Consider the following 22,079-nt stretch of genomic DNA (forward strand, 5'->3'; position numbering starts at 1 on the left):
GTTCCATTTAAAGCCTGATGAGTATTTCTGCTGTCACAGTCTTGTTCCAACAAACAGATGTGACAGAAAGGGCTGGTCTGATTTTGCTCATTAGCTAAAGACTTGTGATTGGCTGTGTGCAGTAACACCATTTTGAAATGTGATATAACTATTTTTTTTTTTTGTCAACATTGCCCAAATTTAGTGACTGACCACATAAACTCAGTAGGGATGTTTTTTACAGAGGTTCAGATAGAAAGCCATTTTCCCATAGACGTCTGTCGTCTGTGGGAAAAATCTGGAGCCGCAGGTATTGCCATCTGGTGGCAGGTTTAAGGCACTTCAGTGTTGGCGTAATCAGAAGCTATGTTCACAATTTTAAACTTTCTACACACACACAATAGGTATCTGCAGTACTATCTTTACCATGTTCAAGTCACCTTTTAGTCAAGACTGGTGCTTCTAATTCTCAACAACTGTATAAATGATGGAATAATGAAGGCAATGCAAGCTGTTTAATGATGTTTCTTGTGTATCATCCACACATTACATGCAACTATAAGTGACTGTGCCAATCTGTTTGTGCCCAAAGCAGTTGCTAGCAGGTTATTGATTCAGCACTATATACCTAATTGTGGCCAATTTCAACTTGCAAGTTGCAGCAACTGCCAGCAAACATTCAAGAAAGGTCATTAACTGGACTCTAGGCCTGTGTAACTGAATCTTTGGCCATTAATTTCACTGCTGCTACCATCAACTCCAGCAACCACTCTCTGATCAGTTGGGGAATACGTATTTTTCCCTTGCAGCCGGTGGTTTCTAGATGGTTGCAGACTGATTTCTAGACCTGTGTAACTCGGGCCTTATTCACGTGATGTGACAGCAAAACCTGAACAGAAGTTCATGGAAAACTAGCTGTTTGCTGTCTTCTTCCGTGACCTCTGTAAACATGATTACCATGACTTCCTGTGCTGAGTTCCTAGTTTGAGGTCTAACATGAAGTTTGTTTTGTGAATTATGGTCACTGTTAGAGCTGGAAAGGAGGATTATCCAGGATATGGGCACTGGCTAAGGATTTGGGAGTTACAAGTCATTAGCCAATGAGCATCCAGTATCCTCGGCCTCACATCAGATTTCAAAACACCAAGATGTTGAGTGTGAAAATGCTCTGCTCAAGGCTTCATTAATGGGACGCTGTTGGTAGTTCCATCTTTTAATCTTTTTGTTTTTATAGAGATGATTCATGAAAAAAAAATTAAAGCACCTCAACCGGACCAGTAGAAACAAATAGTTTTTTTAGTAGAAAAGGAGTAAAAGTTATAAAAGATTTGTTGTGCAAAAAGAGCAAACATATAAATGCTTTTATCCAAATATACCTTGCAGTTGTGAGGACTTTCACATAAAGTGTTGCTAGTTTTCTGAATCCAGGGAAGCTTTAGATTTGCGGTTCGACTGGCTGTTTATTGCAGTAAACGATATATTCCTGCAAACTCTTCCGTCGCTGAATTTTAATCCCACCACTTCACTTGCAGGACACATGACATCACAGGCGAGAGAACAGATGGCTCAGCACTGAAAAGATTTCAGGAAAACTAAAAAGGAAGGGGGAAAGGAGGGGACCGAGCTCGAATAAACCCATCTGCTCACAGATGGATGCAGATTTCATTTGGGCCTGTTATGACAGTCTTGTTGCTATTTTCGTCACCGCTCTCCATCTTTCGCAGAAGGTGGGATGGGGGCTAAAAGGAGGGGTAGAGAGGGAGAGGAGTGTACCCAGAGATGTATGAGGAGGTGTCTTGTCTGCTTTCCAGTTGGATTCGGGATCCCAGAATGCAGCTGGCCTTGTTACCATGGCTGATGCAGGCATATTTATTATTGTTTATGTGTGTTATTACCACACAAATCACAATAAGGGCTGACAGCAAAGCTGGAAACTGGTTATTTGTATGGGAAGTTAGCACAATTTAGAAGGCAGTTAAATCCAGCGAGCTGTGCTGATATAAGGGTTGCTCTGTATACACTATATCTCTTCTGTTATTTAAATTTTACTGATGCTTAAAAAGCAATGGTTTAATTACAGTGGGCACTTAAAGCAGTTCAAGTTACTTTTTCCACTACTTCACAACTTCAGTGTTAACGTCTTCCTCATACACAAACATGTCACTAGTAATTATCCAATAAAATAATTCAGTGTGTATAATATAATTTTGCATTTGATGCTTGAAAAACATTTTAAATCACAAGACCTTTTAGAGGAAAAAAATGTGGTAAAACGTGAAAAATGTAATTATACTCAATGTCACTTGTGTGCAGTTTAATATACAGACTTTGTAAATTACTTTGCATTTTTGTACTTTGTAGTAAAATGGTAGAGACCTCTGGTTTTTCTTATTCCTGTGTGGCTGTTACTGCACGGTGCTTATAAAAAAAGGTTTCCTTGCAATGACACAAGGCGTTTGATTTATTTCCTCCTGTTCTCACCCTCTGCAGTCACTCATATTCCTGGGCTGTGTGGCGGCGGCGGGGCTTGGCCTCAACCTTCTGTGTCTGGCCATCTACCTGAGCTGCTTGTGCTGCTGCCGTAAAGAGGAGGAGGAGGAAAGCAAGAAACCTAATTCCTGCTGCGTCACCTGGTCGGCAGTCGCCGCCGGCCTCATCACATGGTGAGAGAATCACGACCCAGACAGCGTGTTATGAATAACCGTGATTACAGTTCGCACACACTCTCCACTGCTGTCTGCAGTTCTGTGTTTTCCCATTTTCTTTATTTGTTGTTCTGTATTCCTCATACAGAGCTGTAAGTGGAGTGATGTTTTCACTGCACATTCTCTACTCCCACACTAACTTATTAGTCTGTAGCACGTAGACTCTCTGTGTATTTGTCCACTCTGTTTGTCTTTTTGTCTTCCCATTTGTATTCTCCTGGTGTTCGGAGCCTCTCTTTCTGGTCTTCGTAAACACTGTAGGTTCATGCGTCTCTACCATTTGTTCATTTCTAGTGATATCTAGTTTTGAAAATGTTCCACAGAAAGAGGACGGATTTGAATTTCTGTTGTTGAAAATGGCTCTTTAGGAAACTATGGTCACTATATTTTGAGGCACAATAAAAATTCATCTAACGCAGAGTTTACTCTGGTATTAACAAAATATCCCACTGGCATTTGTGGCTCTCAAGCACTATACCAGTGTGTTGATGGAGGCTATCCTGATGTGGGCGTATTGTCAATGTTCTGCTGACAATGTGGAAGTGCAATTGTGCATTACTGGCTAGGGCAGCCAGCTGGGAGACAGAGCTTTTCTATTGTGCAAATTATAATTAAAAACCCCCAAAAAACCCAACCAAAAGCCAAAATGTTGGTGGATCGGTTACTGTACAATAAGCAGTACAATGAGCTGCACATCTTTTTATTTATATTTTGGTAGGAAAATGGGGGATAGGTGCATTAATTCACTGAAACATATGCAAACATGGAAATAAAGTCTATAATATTTTGTATGACTGTTCTTCGGCACAGCCTGAACTGTGTTAGAGAAGCTTTCTTTAAGCAGACTTCAGGAATAGTTCTGCAGGCTTCAAAACTTCAAACCTCTCCTTTGAATGCAGCCTGTCTTTTGTTCTGTTCTCTCTCAAGATGATGCTTCAATAATGTTGACATCCAGGTTCTGGTGAGGCCAATCTATGACTGATAGTATTCCACTGTGTGATTTTCTGTCCAAGTAGTGTGTTTGGGATCATTGTCATGCAGAAAAAATGAAGTTGTTTTGCAGATCGTATTGCATGGTGGATCAAAATCTGACCACACTTTTCTGTTTTCTTAATTTAATCAATTTTGACATAATCCCCAACTCCAAACTATGACAGAGCTTCCACCATCCTTTACAGATGGCTGCAGACAGTCAGTGTTGTACATCTGTCCTGGCCATACTGGTGATTTTGGATTCATCTTTCCCTAAGACTTTTTGCAACTGATTTTCAGTGCAATTTTTTTGGCATACCACAGCCCTTTCTCCCCGTTTCCCGTAAGGATGGCTTCTTGGCAGCCACTCTTCCACTGAGACCATTACTGATCCTCTAGCAAACAAGTAGATGGATCAACTGTAGGCCTACATGCATCTGTCACTTCCTCTGTCAGGTCTTTGGTGGATATTTTCCCACTTCTTAAGGTCAGAAAGGTCATCTTAGAGTTTCAGATACAAATCATCTGCTGTGGATAATTTTTTTAGAGCTGCTAATTTTCATTTGTGTTCTTCACTTGCCCAATTTCCATACTGAGAAATGCCAAGTTTTAGGCTTTAAAAGCAAACAAAAAGCAGGTACAAGCAGTGGAATAAAAATGAACGCAAAAGCAGCCAATGCCCAAAGAAAAACTCTGGAAGACCTCCAGAAAGCCCAGAGAACTACAGCTCGAGGCCAGTGTAAAGCATTATGAGAAATTCTGGCACCGTGGAAGCAAAATATAAAGAAATGAGGGAGGATCAAGACACAATACTTCATGATATACACTGCACATGCAGGCCAAAAGAATGTAGAAATATAGAGGGAGAAAAGACAACTATAGTATTTTAAAATTTTATTTCAGTTGTATTGTTAAATTATTTATTGGAAAAAAAATGAAGCACATGAAGGTCATTCTACCTATCAAAATCCCTTCTGTGTTTCACTGGGAATATGGCAGGAATATCATACTGTAGAGGTCTTGAAAATTACAACACCAGTCAGTGCAGTTTTAATGACTTCCTAGTTTTCCTGGCTTGCTGAATGACTGAATAGCATTTCCTCTAGCTTGTACAGGCCTAAGTATCAAACTGTACGGCTGCAGACGTAACCTACTTGTTTTGCTTGTTTAAAAACTTTTTGTTTATGTCGCTGGAAGGATAATGCAACCCAGTGCAATGAATTTGTATTTTTCATTAGCACAGATTTTGTGTCACCCTCACATTGTGTGAGTGCCAACCCAAAGTATGGCATTTTATGCAAAAATCACGTATTAAATAAACCACTTAAAATGTGAAAACGATACTATTTTAAAGGATAAATGTTTTCTTTTTTGTTATCGTTAAGATGATATCAGACGCAGTATTCCCCCTCAGATTTTATAATGGAGCAGCGTTGCAGTTAATGTGATTTGTTTTGGCTGGAGGCTGCTGCATCTCATCAAGTCTGTGGTGAACTGAAAACTTCCCTGATGTGAAGTGACATTAGCTGTGATATATACAATAGATTAATGGCATTAGTGTTATAGCCTTTAGCTGGTATAGGAAGCCTAAAGCAGTTAATTACTTTTTGGCAAGATCCAACTTTTCATTCATTAAAGTTTCGGCTTTTGCGACAGACTCGAACACGTGAACTTAGGTAACACAGTCAGCACTTACATCACCACATAAAACCCATCGAAACCCTCAATGAGCTCCGCTGTCCTCGCAAAGTGGATAATTGAATTTGTCGACTATCCACAAAGGAGGGGACAGGTCAACCATGTGACAACCATGCTTAGTGACTACCTGATTCAGATGTTACCAACCCATCAGTTTTTATCAGTCTCACACACAGATCCCCAATGAGTGGAGTCCTCTACTTTCAGTGTGCCCCTGTAGTTTGTTATCAACCATTATAATCATTCTAATAAACAGAGTTCATGTGATTAATTAGTGCTGCACGACTATGTCCAAAACAATTATTATGATCATTTTGATTAATATTGCAATCGTGATTATTTGTCCTGATTATTTGTTGATTTTAGTGACAAAATCTTTTGTTAATGCACTTTCACTCACATTCATATTGTGTTACGTTCCTGTGTTACAGTAAATTAAAATTGGTCCTCCTTATTCACCTAATTTCAGTGGACCTCTTAGAAGAAAGTATAATCAAAAAAAAAACATGGCCCAAAATGTAAAACAAAATTCAACCAACAGTCCACTTATTTTGTTCTTACATTCCAGTTAATTAAAACATCTTTGCAGACAATTAAGTGTTTATTCAGCTTACCTAAATGCATCTCCCAGAAGACAAATATAAAGTATTTCACTGCTCGTAATACCTGCGTGATGGATGTGTGAATAAATCTGTGTATCAATGCGCTTAGCAGCTCCTTAGCAAAGAATGTGCATCTTTGGTTGAACAGAATGGAACTGCGTTGGTGATTTCACTGTGTTTTTATGAGCTGGATGGATAAGCTGGAGAAGCTGGCTGGGGAGATGGAGGTCTGAGCGTCCTTGCTTAGGATGCTACACCCGCGACCCGGCCCCGGATAAGTGGAAAAAGATGGATAGATGGAAGGATGGATATGAAAAAACAAAAACAAACAAACAAACTGCAGTTTGTGGTTATGTTTTCAGATGGCTGAATAATTTAAGTTGTGTTGAGCAGACACAACTCCACAGCACTCTTTGACTAAGATCTCTTTCTTGGTTAACACTTGCCTTAAATTGGAATTATTTCCAGGGAAAGGATGATGATTCATTTCTGGGAATCCAAGTGTCTGCTGCTGTGCCAGACACTTGGATTTTATCATATCATATCTTAAAACGTAATGTCACTGTGTTACAATGTCACCCAGAATAGTCAAGGAAACTTAAAGCTGCATGGTGCAGGAACAGCTGGCATGTGTAGGGAGTGCTTGATTTACTTTGTATTTTATCGGTGAAGGATTCATTTTCACTATCGCTTGATCATATTAATTTAACTGTGGGAAGCCAGAATCATGATTAAGCTTATAATATGACTTACTGGGCAGCCCTAAGATTAATGATTAACAGTCAGTGAGTGGTATTGTAAAATCTGAAAAGGGGCAAAGGTGGGGAAAAATTGATTAAGTCATAAACCCACAGTGGATTTAGTGAAATAGATTAGCAATTGTTTTAACAACTGTGTAAAGACTAAATATGTAATGAACCTTTATACAAAATATAAGAAAGTTATTGGTAGTGATGAAGATTTTTCACCTTCAGTTCATAAGGTAACTTTGTTAATGTAAACCCCTCATGTGCTGAGTGTGAGAGAACAGCAACTAAAGGGGACCCAGCCTGGTAAGCAGTGAAGTATGAAGAACAATGGATTCAGAAAATTGATTTTTTCCCTCCTATTCACAAAAAAATATCTGGTGCTTACAAACCCAGAAGCCCCAAGGTCATGAGACATGGTTTGAAACTTTGTCTGGTATCTAGGACGTCAGTTTTTAAGGGCTCTCAAGAACATCTGACAACATGAGCCAATGTGTCGTCACGATGCCAAAAAAACATAGCTGCAAGTTCTGTATGTCATTACATGGAATAGCCTAGAGTTCCTATAGTCCTGATCCTCTGCTAGTTAGTGCTCTCCACTGTATTTTCACTCTTTTGCATCATACATTTTTAATGTGGGGAGTACTGCTCATTTGAGACGCTCTATATTTTAAGAAACTTCACATTAATAATTAAGTGTCCCATAATGAGCACTGTTTCACTTGATGGGAACAGAAGTCGTTTTCTACTGATGACATAAAGAAACGGCTGAAAAAAATGTGCAACATCGGCTAATTGTTGTTTAATTATTGTTTTCTTTTGTGTCTTTTCATTTTTTAGTCCAGATTAATAGGTTGATCTGACATATGCAAAGTTTATCATCGTGTTTTTGGTGAGCTGTGCTTATCTCTGAATTCAATAGCTTTCCAAATTGCTAAAACAGCGAGAAAGCTTATTAGCAATATGTTTAAACTAGATGTTGCACTGTTGTGCTTCATTTTTATTAAATCCAATTTGGTAGAATTGAAGTTGAGGATTTTAAAACAGACTTAATAGCATTAGAGTGTAATGACTCATTTATCTGATTTAAGGGTGTTGCTCTCTAATTTATAAATCAGATTATGCGTGATTAGGGAGTAGAACTCTTCCACTGGGACAGGGACAAGGAGACATACTGCATTTAATGAAGTTTTTGTTTCTCCTCCCTTCTGCTGTCCCATGTCTCCTTTGTTTCCCTGGGCTGGATCGCCATACGTGGATTAACGTTTTAGCTGGATTAAATTGGTGACCATTTGGCTTGATCCTGGATTTCTTGGTTCTTAAAAGTATCTGTAGGATTTGTTGTCACAGCAACATATCCGTAAGGTCAAACCAACTCAGGAGCAGGATTATTAAGTAGATGATGAAGGGAAACTTTACCATGCCCAATTTATTCCAATGGAAGAAACTAGCTGTGATTATTGCACTGATAAAAATAATCGCCAGCTCAGTCCTTTAGTGTAAACTGAGTCCATAATTTTAGAGCCCCATCACTTCAATCTGGATGGAAAAAAATAATGCACACCATATTAAAAGAAAAAGTGACATAAAGGAAATGGAGATCAGTGAGCGATGATATGACACAAACAATAAGATTGCTTTACCAAATTGAAGTCAGCGCTGCTGCATCCTGCCAGTCCTTAGAGGAAGAGCCCCTCTCCTGTATCATCTGAATTTGATTGATGATAGCCAGCTCTTGAGCAGAGGTCAAGCTGGGCTCAGCTGGTCCTCTCACATTTTTTTTTTTTTTTTTTTTTTTGGCTTCTTACCTATTTACTTTAAAAGAGACAGAGAAAATAAAGTGTTTCGGTTTGAAAAGATATCGTGGTGTTTTACGTTTTTTTTGCTGTCGGGCTCTTTGAAAGCCGAGTCTTGATTAGAATCCTCATAAATAATAAATAAAGATCTTACTCATTGATCATATTTGTAGGTTAGGATATGTAATATGATGCTTTTTTGTAATATGACTTTATTAAGCCCATGCATTCTGTTCAACTTCTCATTAACACAATATGTAATCAACCAATCACATAGCAGCAAATCAGTGCATTTAGGCATATAGACATGTTTGGGCTGTTATGGTTCACATTGAGCATCAGAATGGGCAAGGTTGCTGATGGCAGACTGGCTGGTCTGACAATTCAAGAAACTGCTCATCTACAGAGATTGCACCACACAGCCATCCCCATGGTTTATAGAGATTGCCTTAAAAAAGAAAAAAATATCTAGTAGCAGTTCTCTGAGGTCAAAGCAGAAGGGCCAGACTAGCTGAGGTAAAAGGAAGGCAACAGTGCCTCAAATAACCACTTGTTAGAACCAAGGCATGGAGAAGAGGATCCCTGATAACATGCCATGTCACAAAGCTCGGGTCATCTCAAACTTATTGCTTGAACATGTCATTGAGTTCAATGTCCCCAAATGGCCTCCACAGTCACCAGATCTCAAGTCAGTAGAGCATCATTAGGATGTGGTGTAACGAGAGATGTACATCACGAATGTGCAGCCAACAAAAATCACAGCAGTGATGATGTCATATCAGCATGGCTCTCTGAGGAATGTTTCCAGCCCTTTGTTGAACCTGTGCCACAAAGAATTAAGGGCGCTCTAAAGACAAAAAGAAGTCAAATCCAGTACTAGCAATATGTATCAATATATATATCATGTGCAGTTTAGAGAGTCTCTGTTAATTCCCTATAGCCCTTAAAAGAAGTTTTGCTCCCCTGGAGGTAACTTTGAACCCTGGTCAGTGACTATGAAAGCACCAGTTATGAGTGAATCTTGCTGTTCTAATCAAATATTCTTGTGCCTTCAAAGGACAAATGAACCAGGACCTGTAAGTCTTGGATCATGTGACCTGGTATCTTTTAAGATCTCCTTCTTTTTTTTCTGTGTGTTTTTTGTTTGTTTCTTTGTTAAGTTGTTTACTTTGTGTGTCCAGTGTTCGTTCACCCTTCCTGTGTGTGTTATTGGCTTGTTGAGTGTCAGCCCAAACCTCATCGGTTTCCCTTGTGTCCTGTTTCCCAATTAGTTTCTGTGTATTTATAGTCTCGTCTCACCCTCTAGTTGTCAGTTTGTCTGAATTCTCAGCCTGAGTTCCTCACCCGTCATCTGCTTCTGTTTCACTCTTCTCTGTATTTGCTCAGTTTGGATTGTGAACTTTGGTTTAAACCTTGTTTAATTTACATTCTTGTGTTTTTGTTCCAGCTTCTAGTGAACTGGGTCCTCTTTTGGACAGAAATCACTTTGGTGAATATAAGAGTGCTTTATTTTATTGCATTTTGTGATAAAGTTTGACCTTTTATTTTACACATGTTTAGAGTGTAGTGGAATAAAGTCTAAGTCTATGCTTCCTCCTCTGATTATATTTATACCCTTTAAACAAAATCATATCCATCTGTCTGGTCTACACTTCTGTGCTGCTGCAAACTATACCACAAGCCTTAAGTTAAACTCTCCATCAGCATTAGCTACTTTAAAGTATTATAAAGTGTGTTGCATTGTTGTTCAGTTCAGTTCATCATCATTTGCAGTAGTAACCCCATTAGAGGGACCTTTTTTGTTATGGACTGCACTTAAAAGGTTTATGCTGCCTGACTTGGTAAGCTAAGACAGGATGAGATATCAGATCAGTGAAGTTGGAGGAAACATCCTGTGGGAAACAGACTCTCCTTCATCTGATTCCTGACTTTGATTTTGTCCATCTACTGGATGAAATAGAACATGGATGTGTTTGCCTAGTGGATTTCACACCGGATTTGTACTGAAGTTGAAAACTGGCTTCATATAATCTCATCCATCCTTTTCACCCTTTCCCTACACCCTAATTCTATTTTTTGCCTTGATTTTGCCTCCCTTCCCTCTATAATCCTGATCGGTCTCCCCCTTTTCTCTTGACTTCCTCCACTCTAATTATGTTTGACAGTGGCTAGGTCTGATTCACTGTGATGTCCGTTATAATTAACACTGGTGAAGCCAGAGCAGATGTCACTCAGCTGTAGCTGCAGCCCTGCCCATGCTGTAGCACATTAACTCTGTAATTATGGTGTATCATAACTGATCAGGCTGCTCATGCTGAGGACATCTGGACTGATTTTTTTTACCATAACTATGATAGTTTGCAGTTTAGAATATTACTTGAGGTATATTACCATGGTAGTTTGGCACACAATGAGCATTTGGGTTTTTAAAAAGAATTTCAATTAATTTTATATTGCTTTAGTCTTCCCAGAAGAACAGTTTGATTAAAGAAGGCTGTGATTTACAAAAACCAAACAGTTCATTCCCACACAGTCACTACAAGGTGAATTACAGAGGGGTTATTTGAATGCCAACAAAGCACATTATACCACAGAGGGTGAGTTTATTAACTGCACCCATTTACTCTATCGGTGTGTGCAAAAGGTAAACTGTTCAATTCTGTCTGATCACTGTGTGCTGTGCACTGGCAGGGTTAGGAGAACCATACGCCGGCACACTTAAACAGGTGCACCTGAGCAATCAGTTGGATTTAAGCACGGCATTCATGGACTGTGACCACTGTCCGTGCAAGAGCATGGATCTCCAGTTCCTCAGTGATACCTCATGAGAGCACGCGTTATGTAAATAACAAATGCAGGGCATGTGAGATGAAAGTAAATCAGCCCTTCCAGAAAATACCCTATTTAAGCCACGCAATGTGTAAAATCTTCAACCTCACTATGCTTCGCAAAAGTGCTATTTAAGAGTGTGTATTGCATAAAAGAGAGAATAACTGGCAAAGGTTGACAGTCATGCCCAAGCACAGCAACACTGAAGATACCCTTTCATTTCCAGATCTGGGATGTTGGGCGGCTGCTCATTTAACTTGCCGCATGGAAACGTGGGGTACAACACTGACAGGTCGCCAGTCTATCACACGGCTAACACAAAGAGACTTAACATGCCTGTCTTTGGATTGTGGTAGAAAGTCCGAGTACCTGGAGAGAACTCACACGGGCACAATGAGAACATGCAAACTCCACACAGCAATCCAGTGGATTCCAGGGACAGTGGTTACCACTGCATCAATGTGCTGCCCAGTGAAAAAAACATTGAAATAATCAGTCCTACTTTGGAAACTGACTAAAACTAAACTAAGCAGAAAAAAGAGCAATAATTCTACAAGAATGAAAACAATAATAAGTCTGGTGAGGTCGCTGTTAGTATTATTATGATGACAGTATTGACCTGTCACAGGATGTTTTAGAACACAAAATTACAAATTCTTTCAATAAAAGATAATAACATGTCAGTATTCTCCAATCTAGTCCAAGAAGTGTAATAATAAGAAAAGAAGAAGAGGGGATTTTTTTTTTTTTGCTTCTACTAAAAAAAGTAATAGATCGTTAAAAATTATTCTCTTTTCCTGTCGATTTTAAATATACATTTTTTTATTTCTTTTTGTGGAACATCTCTCTTGACAGTCACAAAGTAGAAATTATAAGTGAGGGCACAAGTGAGACAGGATGTCTGTGTATCCACTGAATCCATTAGAAGAAAGCTTTTGGAACGAGCAGCCGTAACACAAAATCTATCAGCAATATAAATGTACCTACCAAGTAATTGGCAGCATACACGTTTGTTTTTACTGCTTCTCAGGACTTTAATTAGCTATACTGGACTTTTTGTAACTCTAAAAAAAGATGTACTGATGAAAAGTTCAGAAAGTAACTATTTGTGTTTCGTAGTTTAAGTCAAAGGGGATTTTGCCGATGTGCCCTTGCTTGAGAGTTCAGTAGGGCAGCGTAAAATATAAACTCACCCGTCTATACTTATCATCCCAAGAGATTCACTGCTGCCATTCTGGGGTAAAATTTCAAATATTCAGACCTGTCAGGGTCTATTTAGCGTAGCCTTTTTTTGCTTCAGGCTGAATTTTTTTTAGGTTATTTTTTTTATTTTATTATTAATTCCCATCACTGTCTGTTATGTACTTATTCATTTATCAATGTGACAGTTTGGACTCTTGCTCAGTACATGCCTACTCAAATCTATGGTGTTCTTTCTCTTTGAATTAGACGATGGATATTTCAAGTAGCAGCACTAAGAGAACTGGCAGGACTGAGGGAGTACAAAGGGGATAGAGAATGCAAAGAAGAGACTTTCTATTTGTCCTCTCAGTTCTTTTAATTGGAATTCTGCCTAAAATAGTTGCCTTTTTTAAAAGTAAGTCTGTGTTTCTCCAAGCTGTGACTGCTTTAATACATTCCCTGCAACTGTGCTATTAAAGGGGCTAATAGCACACAAACACAGATATACAAAGAACAAATAAGATGCTATGTATTTTTGGTGAGGAACCCAACCCACCCCCGCCCAGTCTTGCTTTTTGTATCCGAGGGTCTTGCTCTCTGCTTTTGTGACATCTTCTTTCGTCACCTGTATTTTTCTTTTTTTAGTGCTGGCTGTCCATATCGCTTCCTGTCTTCCTCTAAACTGATGATTTTATTCTTGTCTGCTCTGACTTTAATGTCTGTCCCCCCTTTCTTAACGGCTCTCCCTGAGGGTAAGTCTGTAACCTGCCAAGTGGGATGTTTATCTGCAGGGGGTCATTTAATGAGGCCATCTCTGCTGTACTAATTAGGAAAATAGCCCCTGTTGTTTAGCACCACCTGTACTTTGTTTCGACCACCTCGGTCATAACAGCTCTGCAGGATTTTAGCCATTCCAAGTAAATGTTAGAGGAAGCGCTGATGGCTGCAGACTTCTAGTCCCTGTTTTCAGCTTAAAATCTATCCGGAACATCAGGGATAAGTCTGTAGGAACCACAGCCTTAAAGGGGCCTAATCTAAAGCTCAGTCAGGTTGAGTCCTGCTTAGTTTTTCTTTGGTCCTGACCTGTCCTTGGCCTGCACGCGGAGTAGTGCTGACCTACAAATAGTGTCTTCAGTGTGTTGCATTATTATTGTGTGAAATAAAAAAAACACACACAAAAGACCTTCTAAAGTTTTAACCTTGTTCAGTAAATGATGGTCAGTATTTATTTATTTAGTGGGCACAGGGCTATAGGTACACCTTGTTAGTATAGATCTGGACCCGCTTTTGCTTTCAGAACTGCCTCAGTTCTTCATGGCTTAGATTCATGGTGCTGGAAACATTCTTCTGAGATTTTGCTCCATAATGACATGATAACATCACACAGTGGCTGCGGATTTGTCAGCTGCATATCCATGATGCAAATTTACTGTTTCACCACATTCCTAAAGTGCTCTATTGGATTGAGATCTGGTGACCGTGGAGGCCATTTGAGGACAGTGAACTCAATGTTCACAAAATCACTTTGAGATGATCTAAGCTTTGTGACATGGCACATTATCCTGCTGGAAGCAGCCATCAGAAGATGGGTACACTGTGATCAGAAAGGGATGGCTAGGTTACAGTAACAATGCTCATGTAGCTGTTTAAACGAACCTCAGCTGGTACTAAGGATCCCAAAGGGTGTCAAAAAAATACCTGAACATGGAAGAACCTGGAAACATGGAGGCATGAAACATGATGAAAACCCAACAGACAAACTGACAAGGAATGAATGAGGACATGGGACCTCTTCAAAATAAAACAGGAAACATAAAGAGAAGCAGACATGACAACACGAGCTCGACAACATAACACATGCACCCTGACACACATGAAGGACAAGGGAGACTTAAACACAGGGGTGAAGACACAAGTGGAATCTAATAAACAATGAACTATAAAAGGGCAACATAGGCAAAATAGAAATGAAATTAGATAAGCTAATGAATGTAGACATAAACCATAAACAACAAAATATATAAAAACTCAAAACACTGGGTCAAATGACCCAGGATCGTGACAATGCTTCCATGTTGTTTAGGCTAAATTCTGACCCTGCTGTCCGATGGTGTAGCAGAAATCATCAGACCAGGCAGTGTTTTTCAAATTTTCTGCTGTAGAATTTTCTGTTGTTTTAAGTGAGCTGGTGCCAATCGTAGATTCAGTTTTGTGTTCATAGCTGACTGGAGTGGAACCCAGTGTGTTCTCCTGCAGCTGTAACACATCTGCATCAAGGCTGGAAGTCCTTCTTCTGCTCCCCTTTCTGAAGCTCAGTTTGAACTTCAGCAGGTCTTTTTGACCTACTCTGTATGCCTGACAGCATTAGAACAGGTCTACCTAATAAAGTGGTCTGCAGGTAATTTTAACATTGCAATGGCAATATGAGCTTGAATTTAAAAAATAGAAAACAGGCATATAAATGTCTATTTTTATCACACTTTGGAGAGGAGAGATATGAGCGCATTTTGTAATGTGAGAGTTGACTTTCAGATTCTTACATTCTTGTTTTCAGCTGAGTTGATCCAAGGAGGATTGAAACTATGTAAGCTTCTCAGATGCCCATAATCTTTGAAGTTACTGCTGTAATGTTGTATTTGAGTGCACTGGTTAAGCAGTGTGTATAAAGTTTCCCTTGGGAGGTGTACTAAGCTCTGTCATGTCCTGTTTCTCACAGATCATGGTTGTATCAAGATCTGTAATCCTTTTTTTGTCCTGCGTAGTTATTGAAGGCCTATTAATTCCAGAAAAATTATAAAACACTGCAGAAAACCAGGGCACTGTACCACATGTTTTTCTGTTGCTCACTGCTCTGATCTACGGCCTTCAGTGTCTGTAGTGCGAGACATGGACATCCTTGTCTTTGCAGAGGATTCTTGTGCAGGGTCTTTGGAATATATTGTGAGACACTGTGGTGCAGCATTAAATCTTCTTGTAGTTAACAACTGTGTGGCTACTTTGAAATCCCATCATATGGCAGCACAATATGACGGCACTTAGGGAAAAAGTGGAGCTCAGAGAGACTACTTAAGTGTGTGTGTTTAGAATGCGCCGGTTATTATTCTGTTTGTGCTGATGCTCCAGCTCAACAAATTAAATCCTTGGATGGCTGAATATGCAAAAGTGGTTTCAATTTATGCACACGCATTCCAGAAGCCTGTATTGTATCATTTCTGATTCAAAGAGTGTTGTTTACAAAAATTAACGCAGAAATCCAAGTTTTTGCTGCTTCATTTGCTGCTTCATTGCTCTGTGAGATATATGTGCATCAAACACACACATACACAAATTACAGGTATTTATTTTCTATAAATCAGCAATTTATTGTTATTCATTAAGGTTTCTTAGTTTTTCCGCATCCTGTCTGTTGTATTTACATAAAAAGTTGGTGATATTTATCAAAGAATAACACATTGGACACACTACGGTGTGGTGTGACAGACAGCTAATGTCTTTGTTAGTGGCATGGCTGTTAAACTGATAACTCAGACCACTGGCTAGGATAAAATGAGCAGTCTAACAAATGGATGGAGCAATGGAGAGATCAATTCTTAATGCCTTAACAACAGCAGTGCTTCCTGATGTAAAATACATTACAAGCTCCAGAAATACAATACCCTCCTTTTCTTCATTTTTCACACTTTCTAAAATCATTCTGTAAGCTAGATCAGACCCTTTGGGCGAGCTGGCTTTTACTCCCTGAATTCACTCACAGACTCAGCAACTCAGCCTTCCCACTGTAATACCATTCATACTGCTTCACTGCTGTTTACAGTGGCAAATAATTACTGAATAGCTAAAACAAAATTTCTGTCCCCGTTTGTGGGTTGTCCCAAAGTGCCTCATTAACTTCATACATTTAAAATTTTTCCAAAACTCAAGCCTGATGCAGAAATTGATGATACTGCTTTATGATAATAGCCAAATTCCTTTTTTTATTTTTAAAAAAAGGCATCAAATATTCATAAAACGTTGTGCCCTTTTCCAGTGTGCCATGCTATACTACCTTGTAAGTAGTATATTTCCACTGCAGGTTGGCAAAGATGTTTTCGAGTAGACAGAAAATTGTTGTTTACGGGTCGTTTCACATTAATGTTTAATCTCAGCCAGGTTGTGATAATGGCTTTGAAGCTGGCAAACTTTTAATTTAAGGACCGAAAATGGCATCACTTTGGATGCAGACGATTTGAAATCCAAGAGACTGCTTTTATATTCTGCTCCTTCTTTATCAAAGGTTCACCTGCGCCTTTATGCATCTTTTCTCTGCAGCGTCGCAGTGGGTGTGGGTTTCTATGGCAACAGCGAGACCAATGACGGTGTATACCAGATGACCTACTCCTTGTACAATGCCAATCACACGCTGGGTGGAGTGGACAGTCTGGTATGTAAAGCATCATTTACAAACATATTAGTGTCACACAATTAACGCTTCACATATCTCTGGCTGGATGAGATTGCATCATGTTTTAGTTTGTAAAAATAAATTGAAAGCATTAAATTCCCGCCATTTCATAACATACACGGTTTATAAATGAGTGACCTATGAAGCAAGAATCAAACAACTCTGGGCGAAGACTTCAGAAAGGCTGGATGTGATGTATTCACACACAGAGGCGCACAACCACACAGGCTCCAAAGAGAAGGAAAGTCCGCAGGACTCAATTTAGTATGCCTTTAAATGTTTTTATGGTTTTTTTATAGCTATTTACGGCTACACACAAATTGACAGCCTCTCCACACACAAACCTCGTCCTCTGAGAGAGACACACACTCCCTCTGCCTGCTCCACCTTCTCCTAGCCTCTGTGGCTTCAGCAAACACATAGCCGTCCTGTCTTTTATGCTCAGTTAAGTTCTCTGTGTTTTTTGAGCTTTCTTTAATTTTGTCCAGATGCAGTTTTCCATAAGAAACGTCATCACTTGACACTTGATTAGGACTCCAGTAAAGACTAAGACTAAATTCCAAAATGTGGAATTTGACGCTGATATCAGTACTGATATTTAAAAGTGATGCTGTGGTTAGCCTTCCAGTCTGGGCAGAGTTTGCTTCATTGCTTCTCCCCCAGTCCAAAAAATGCATGGCGTTTTGTTAACTGGTAATTCTAAATTGCCCACAGGTGTGAACGTGAGCGTGATGCAGACTGGAAAGACTTTAAGTTTTTATTTTTTAATTTTTTTTTAAGATTTTTTGTGCATTCTTGGCACTAAAGAGGGCATAAATATAGACTAGAATAGCCCTTTATTGTCATTGTAGATGTAGAATGAAATTATAGGTGCTCCACACTAACTGTGCAGGAATAAAATTTAAATAGTAACACAGTAGGAATACATAACAGACAGGAGAAATATATATAATCAAAAAGAATATATACAAACTATATAGCAAACACAAACTAAATAAAATTGGTACTGGCATCAGTTGTTTGACCTTTTTTAAAATCGGTATCTGGACTTAACCCGTTCTTAAAACTGTTATCTCCTAGTTATAATTGCCAACAGTAATAGAACATCGTGTAGCTATTAATTGTTGAGGTTTTAAAGCCTTCACTGTGTGTTCTCATCAGGCGTTTGACCAGCGTCGATGCAGGCGCAGACCCAGGATAACTTGCTGTCAAAGAGTAGGGATTAAGTCTCCATTTGTATTAATGGAGATTAATGTAGTGGTGTGTGAGACACTCAGCGTGGTGACTGGACTTGGCCTCGGTAATAAACACGTCTCGAGAGAGCCTGCAGCGCACTCTCTGCAGCAGTGTTCTGTGGCATGTTAGGACATCTGATGCTGATGATTAGGGAAAATAATCACAGATTTAAAAGGAGAGTGGTTCTAAGCTGTGGGACTTCATCAATATTTTAAACTGGAAGCATGTAAGATCTCTGTGACTGCTGATGTTGAGATATCACTTGAGCTACTCTATTTGGCCATCTGGGATTAGTTCCTGCCATACTGTACAACACACAAGTTAGCATTTTTGATTTATTCCATTTGATCAATATAACCGCATATTAAGCTTGTATTACTATAATAAAGAGACAAAGATGCATCCCTTGGCATTTCTAGATTTTATTTATTGTTTATTTATTGTTCTCTGATTCTCTGCCAATAATTCTGGAAAGTGGACAGTCACAATAGTTTATCAGAATCCTCATAATAAGTGGAAAGAAATCAATAATATAATGCATATTGGAGCACTTATCAGTATGTTCCTCTAGGGTGTGTGAACTTGTGCAAGCACTTAATTGGACATAGTGGCCTTTATTTGGGCTTCTTGTGTGTGTGAATGTGCATGCCTATGTGTGCATGTGCATGAGTGAGTTCATTGCACGCAGCTATAGACTCTTAAGGAGTCTAATTCTTGAGTCGGACAAAGAGCCCAGTGTGCCACACACAGTTCCTAGTCTCCCCCCACCTAATCAACCATGAGCCCAGGAGACAAAGCCCTTTGATGGGTAGAACAAGGAGCAGTGCAAGCCCGTCTGATTGGCAGAGTCGGGGTTAAAATCGGCATTGAAATCATTGACAATGAAGGCCTCTCTGCCCTTTTGACCACGCAAATGCCTTTTAGCCCAGCTCCTAGAAAGTTTAGAAAAGGGGTAAGCTCAGAATATAAGTGAGAAAAGGAGGAAAGTTAGGCTCTTTGTCATCAGATGCTTTTTTTCCTCTGCTGCTATTGAGAGTTTGATTAGTAACGGTCTGGAATATATGCTTATGATGTGTTATGGACACAGACTCACACGGAAACCTGGAAAAAGATGAAGAAGAAGCCTTGAACCAAAAGAATACAGTAGAATAGTGAGAATATAGAAAATTACTCTGGTTTTAAATTGGAAAAAATAGAGAGCCAAATACGCGGATGAAGGATCCACCTCAGCCTCTAAATTAACAAACAGGTTATTAAATAATTAATGCTGCATAGCCAATTACAACTGAATGCTGAAACTATAACAACTGCAGTTGATACACACAGCTAACTTGCCTTGCATGCACACAACTTGTTAGCTAGGACCAATCATTTTTATGCAGACTTCCTAACTGGTGCTTTGGTGTACACTACATAACATCAACCATGCAACATACTATATACACTACTCATACATAGTGAGAATCTGTGAACAACTCTCCACTCTTTAGCTCAAAACAACAAAAAAAGATGTACACTTTGCAAGTTTAGTTATTAATAATTATTTAACAAACTGAATTCCCTCTGAGGCAGAGCACAAAATAAACCTATTGAGAAAGTGAGTTTTAAAAAAGCACTTGCATTTCAGCAGCATTGCTTTCAAACAGTAATGTTAGCTCTGGAAACTGGCCCGCTTGGATGCTTTTTAGTGGTAATGGGACTGATCTCATATTTGGAGTGTTTAAACACCAATAATAACCCAGCGGGTGAAGGATGTTGTTAGAGCTTTTGGAAAGCAATCATCCAGTGGACTAGGTCAGTGTCTGGGTCAGTAACTGAGCAATTGGCCAGAGATCAAATAAGGGTTGGATGCTGGCCTGACACCATTTTACACCATTCTCACTAGAAGCTTCTGTAATAACACAAAATGGTAAGCTTTTCATGATACAAGCTAATATTGAAACACAATTATTTATTTATTATAGTTCTCCCATACACTCCTAGTGTAAGTACCTGATGTTTAACTTGCTTATATTAAGTGTCAAAAAAACTCAACAGCAAATAAATAACATATTCAAGGTCACATAGAGCCCTATTCAGTCCAGCTGAATTTATTATGGTTGTAGGGAAAGACTGTTACCGGCCAAGCTCCCGGTATTTTATGAGCGCCTTGTATGTCCATAATTACAGCCTGACCATGTTTTTTTTTTCTGTCTCTTAGAAATGACATTTCTCAAAGAAATTTAAGTATTGGGGTATTGTTAGGGGTAAAGTAGAGCTGGCGATTGACATGTGTGTGGCCTAGACATAAGCATCAACATCTGGGGATTAAAATTTAAATTGATGAACAAATGTCAAATGTTCCTCAACTGACAGCAATTGATTACTTGATGATGGTTCCATCGATGTCGGTAAGCCCTCAGACTGTTTTTGTCCCATGTAAAATATGTAAATGCATATTTATATGGGACAAAAACAGTCTGTACAGATGTAATCACCATGACATCACCAAAAGATGTAGTTCTTCTAATAACGACGTGAAGCTGGTTGCAAAATCAAGTCAGTCCACATGAACTCCCATGTCTAAAGGCCCCAGACTGTTTTTGTCCCATGTAAAATATGTAAACAACTTCTTGTCTTTATTAGAAAAACTAAAGCTTTTGGTAATGTCGTGGTGATTACATCCATCTCTACTTACATACAGGTTTACAGGAAAAGGTGAATTTGTGCTCACAGCTGTAGTTCTCTTACCTAGAAGTTTGTAGTTCAACATGACAGCGTATTACTCCCATTGATGTGACTACCACAACACCAGTTGAGTAAACTGTGCCACAAAGTACAGATTTTCATGGAGTCTGTGGTACATGCCAATTTAGCTAAATTTACGACTATTCGTTGGTTTTCTGCAAACGTATGTTGTTTCATTCAGTGTAATTGGAAATGAGTAGAATAGAAGCTTGGCTTGTTTTTATAGGCCTATGCGCATGTGTTTAGCATAAATTTACTCAAGCAAAACAAACTTTTTGAGGATTGTAATAAACTGTTGCAGTCAAAGGGGAATTGAAAGTCCAGCACCAAAATGTACAAGTTAATTTAGAACAAACAGTTGAACTGTGGATGTTTTTGCTCATGTATAGGGAATGGGAGAGGATTTTGTATAACAGGAAAGCGCCTGAAAGCAAAACTGCTCTTCCACAGTAAGGAGACAACCAAGGTGTTTGCTGAGGCAGTCGACTGCATCACTCTGTGTCTAAATATCTAAATTGGAGAAAACCAGCGATGTGAGACTTATCTTTATCAGAGAAGCTGATGCTTTACCTCAAAATGTGCCTCTTATAGTCGAAGTAGAAGAAGTAACAGTTTTGCAAAAACTTAAGGAGAAACATCATCTCTGAAAACTTGTTCAGTCTTTCATCAACAAACTCATAAACACCACTAATCCACTCTGAAGGATGACCTCCTAGAAGCTTCGTGATCATTCAGTATCAAACTTAAAAAAGGAATTTATTTTTAAAGAGATGTTTTCAGAGCTTCGGTACCCAGTGGTGAAGATGGTCTCTATCTTTAACTGTGACCGAGCTGCCAAGGCACTTCAGACCCATGTTCCATTTCACGCTCTAGCTCCCACATTCAATTTTAATTGAAGAAACTTTTCTCTTCTATCATACAGACACAATGGGTTGCAGAAAAAAGATCTGATCCCATATCTTATCCTTTTTTTAAATTTCAAAAATACGGTCAAACGGTTCTTTATTTCTTTTTTTTTTTACATGCTTCATCTCAGAGACGAACACTTTCTGGGAGGTTTGTGCCTCAAATTAGAACTGTTCTTTTACATTCCCTCTCTGTTTTGTGATCCCTCATCTCTGAGGCATCACTTCCACAGAGACATACCAGCCCGAACTGGCTTAAAG

General features: G+C 39.1%; 1 protein-coding gene across 2 annotated transcripts in view; it reads left to right on the forward strand.

Annotated features, from left to right (window-relative positions):
• The window catches only part of ttyh2 (tweety family member 2), a 67,991-nt gene that overhangs the window by 12,639 nt on the left and 33,273 nt on the right, over nucleotides 1-22,079 (forward strand). For both annotated transcript variants that reach the window (XM_019362269.2, XM_019362270.2), the window contains exons 2-3: nucleotides 2,470-2,642; nucleotides 16,818-16,929. In XM_019362269.2, the coding sequence (XP_019217814.1) occupies nucleotides 2,470-2,642; nucleotides 16,818-16,929 (285 nt within the window). The remainder of the gene's footprint in view (nucleotides 1-2,469; nucleotides 2,643-16,817; nucleotides 16,930-22,079) is intronic.

Source organism: Oreochromis niloticus, linkage group LG8, assembly GCF_001858045.2.
Source record: "Oreochromis niloticus isolate F11D_XX linkage group LG8, O_niloticus_UMD_NMBU, whole genome shotgun sequence".
Taxonomy (NCBI): Eukaryota; Metazoa; Chordata; class Actinopteri; order Cichliformes; family Cichlidae; genus Oreochromis; species Oreochromis niloticus.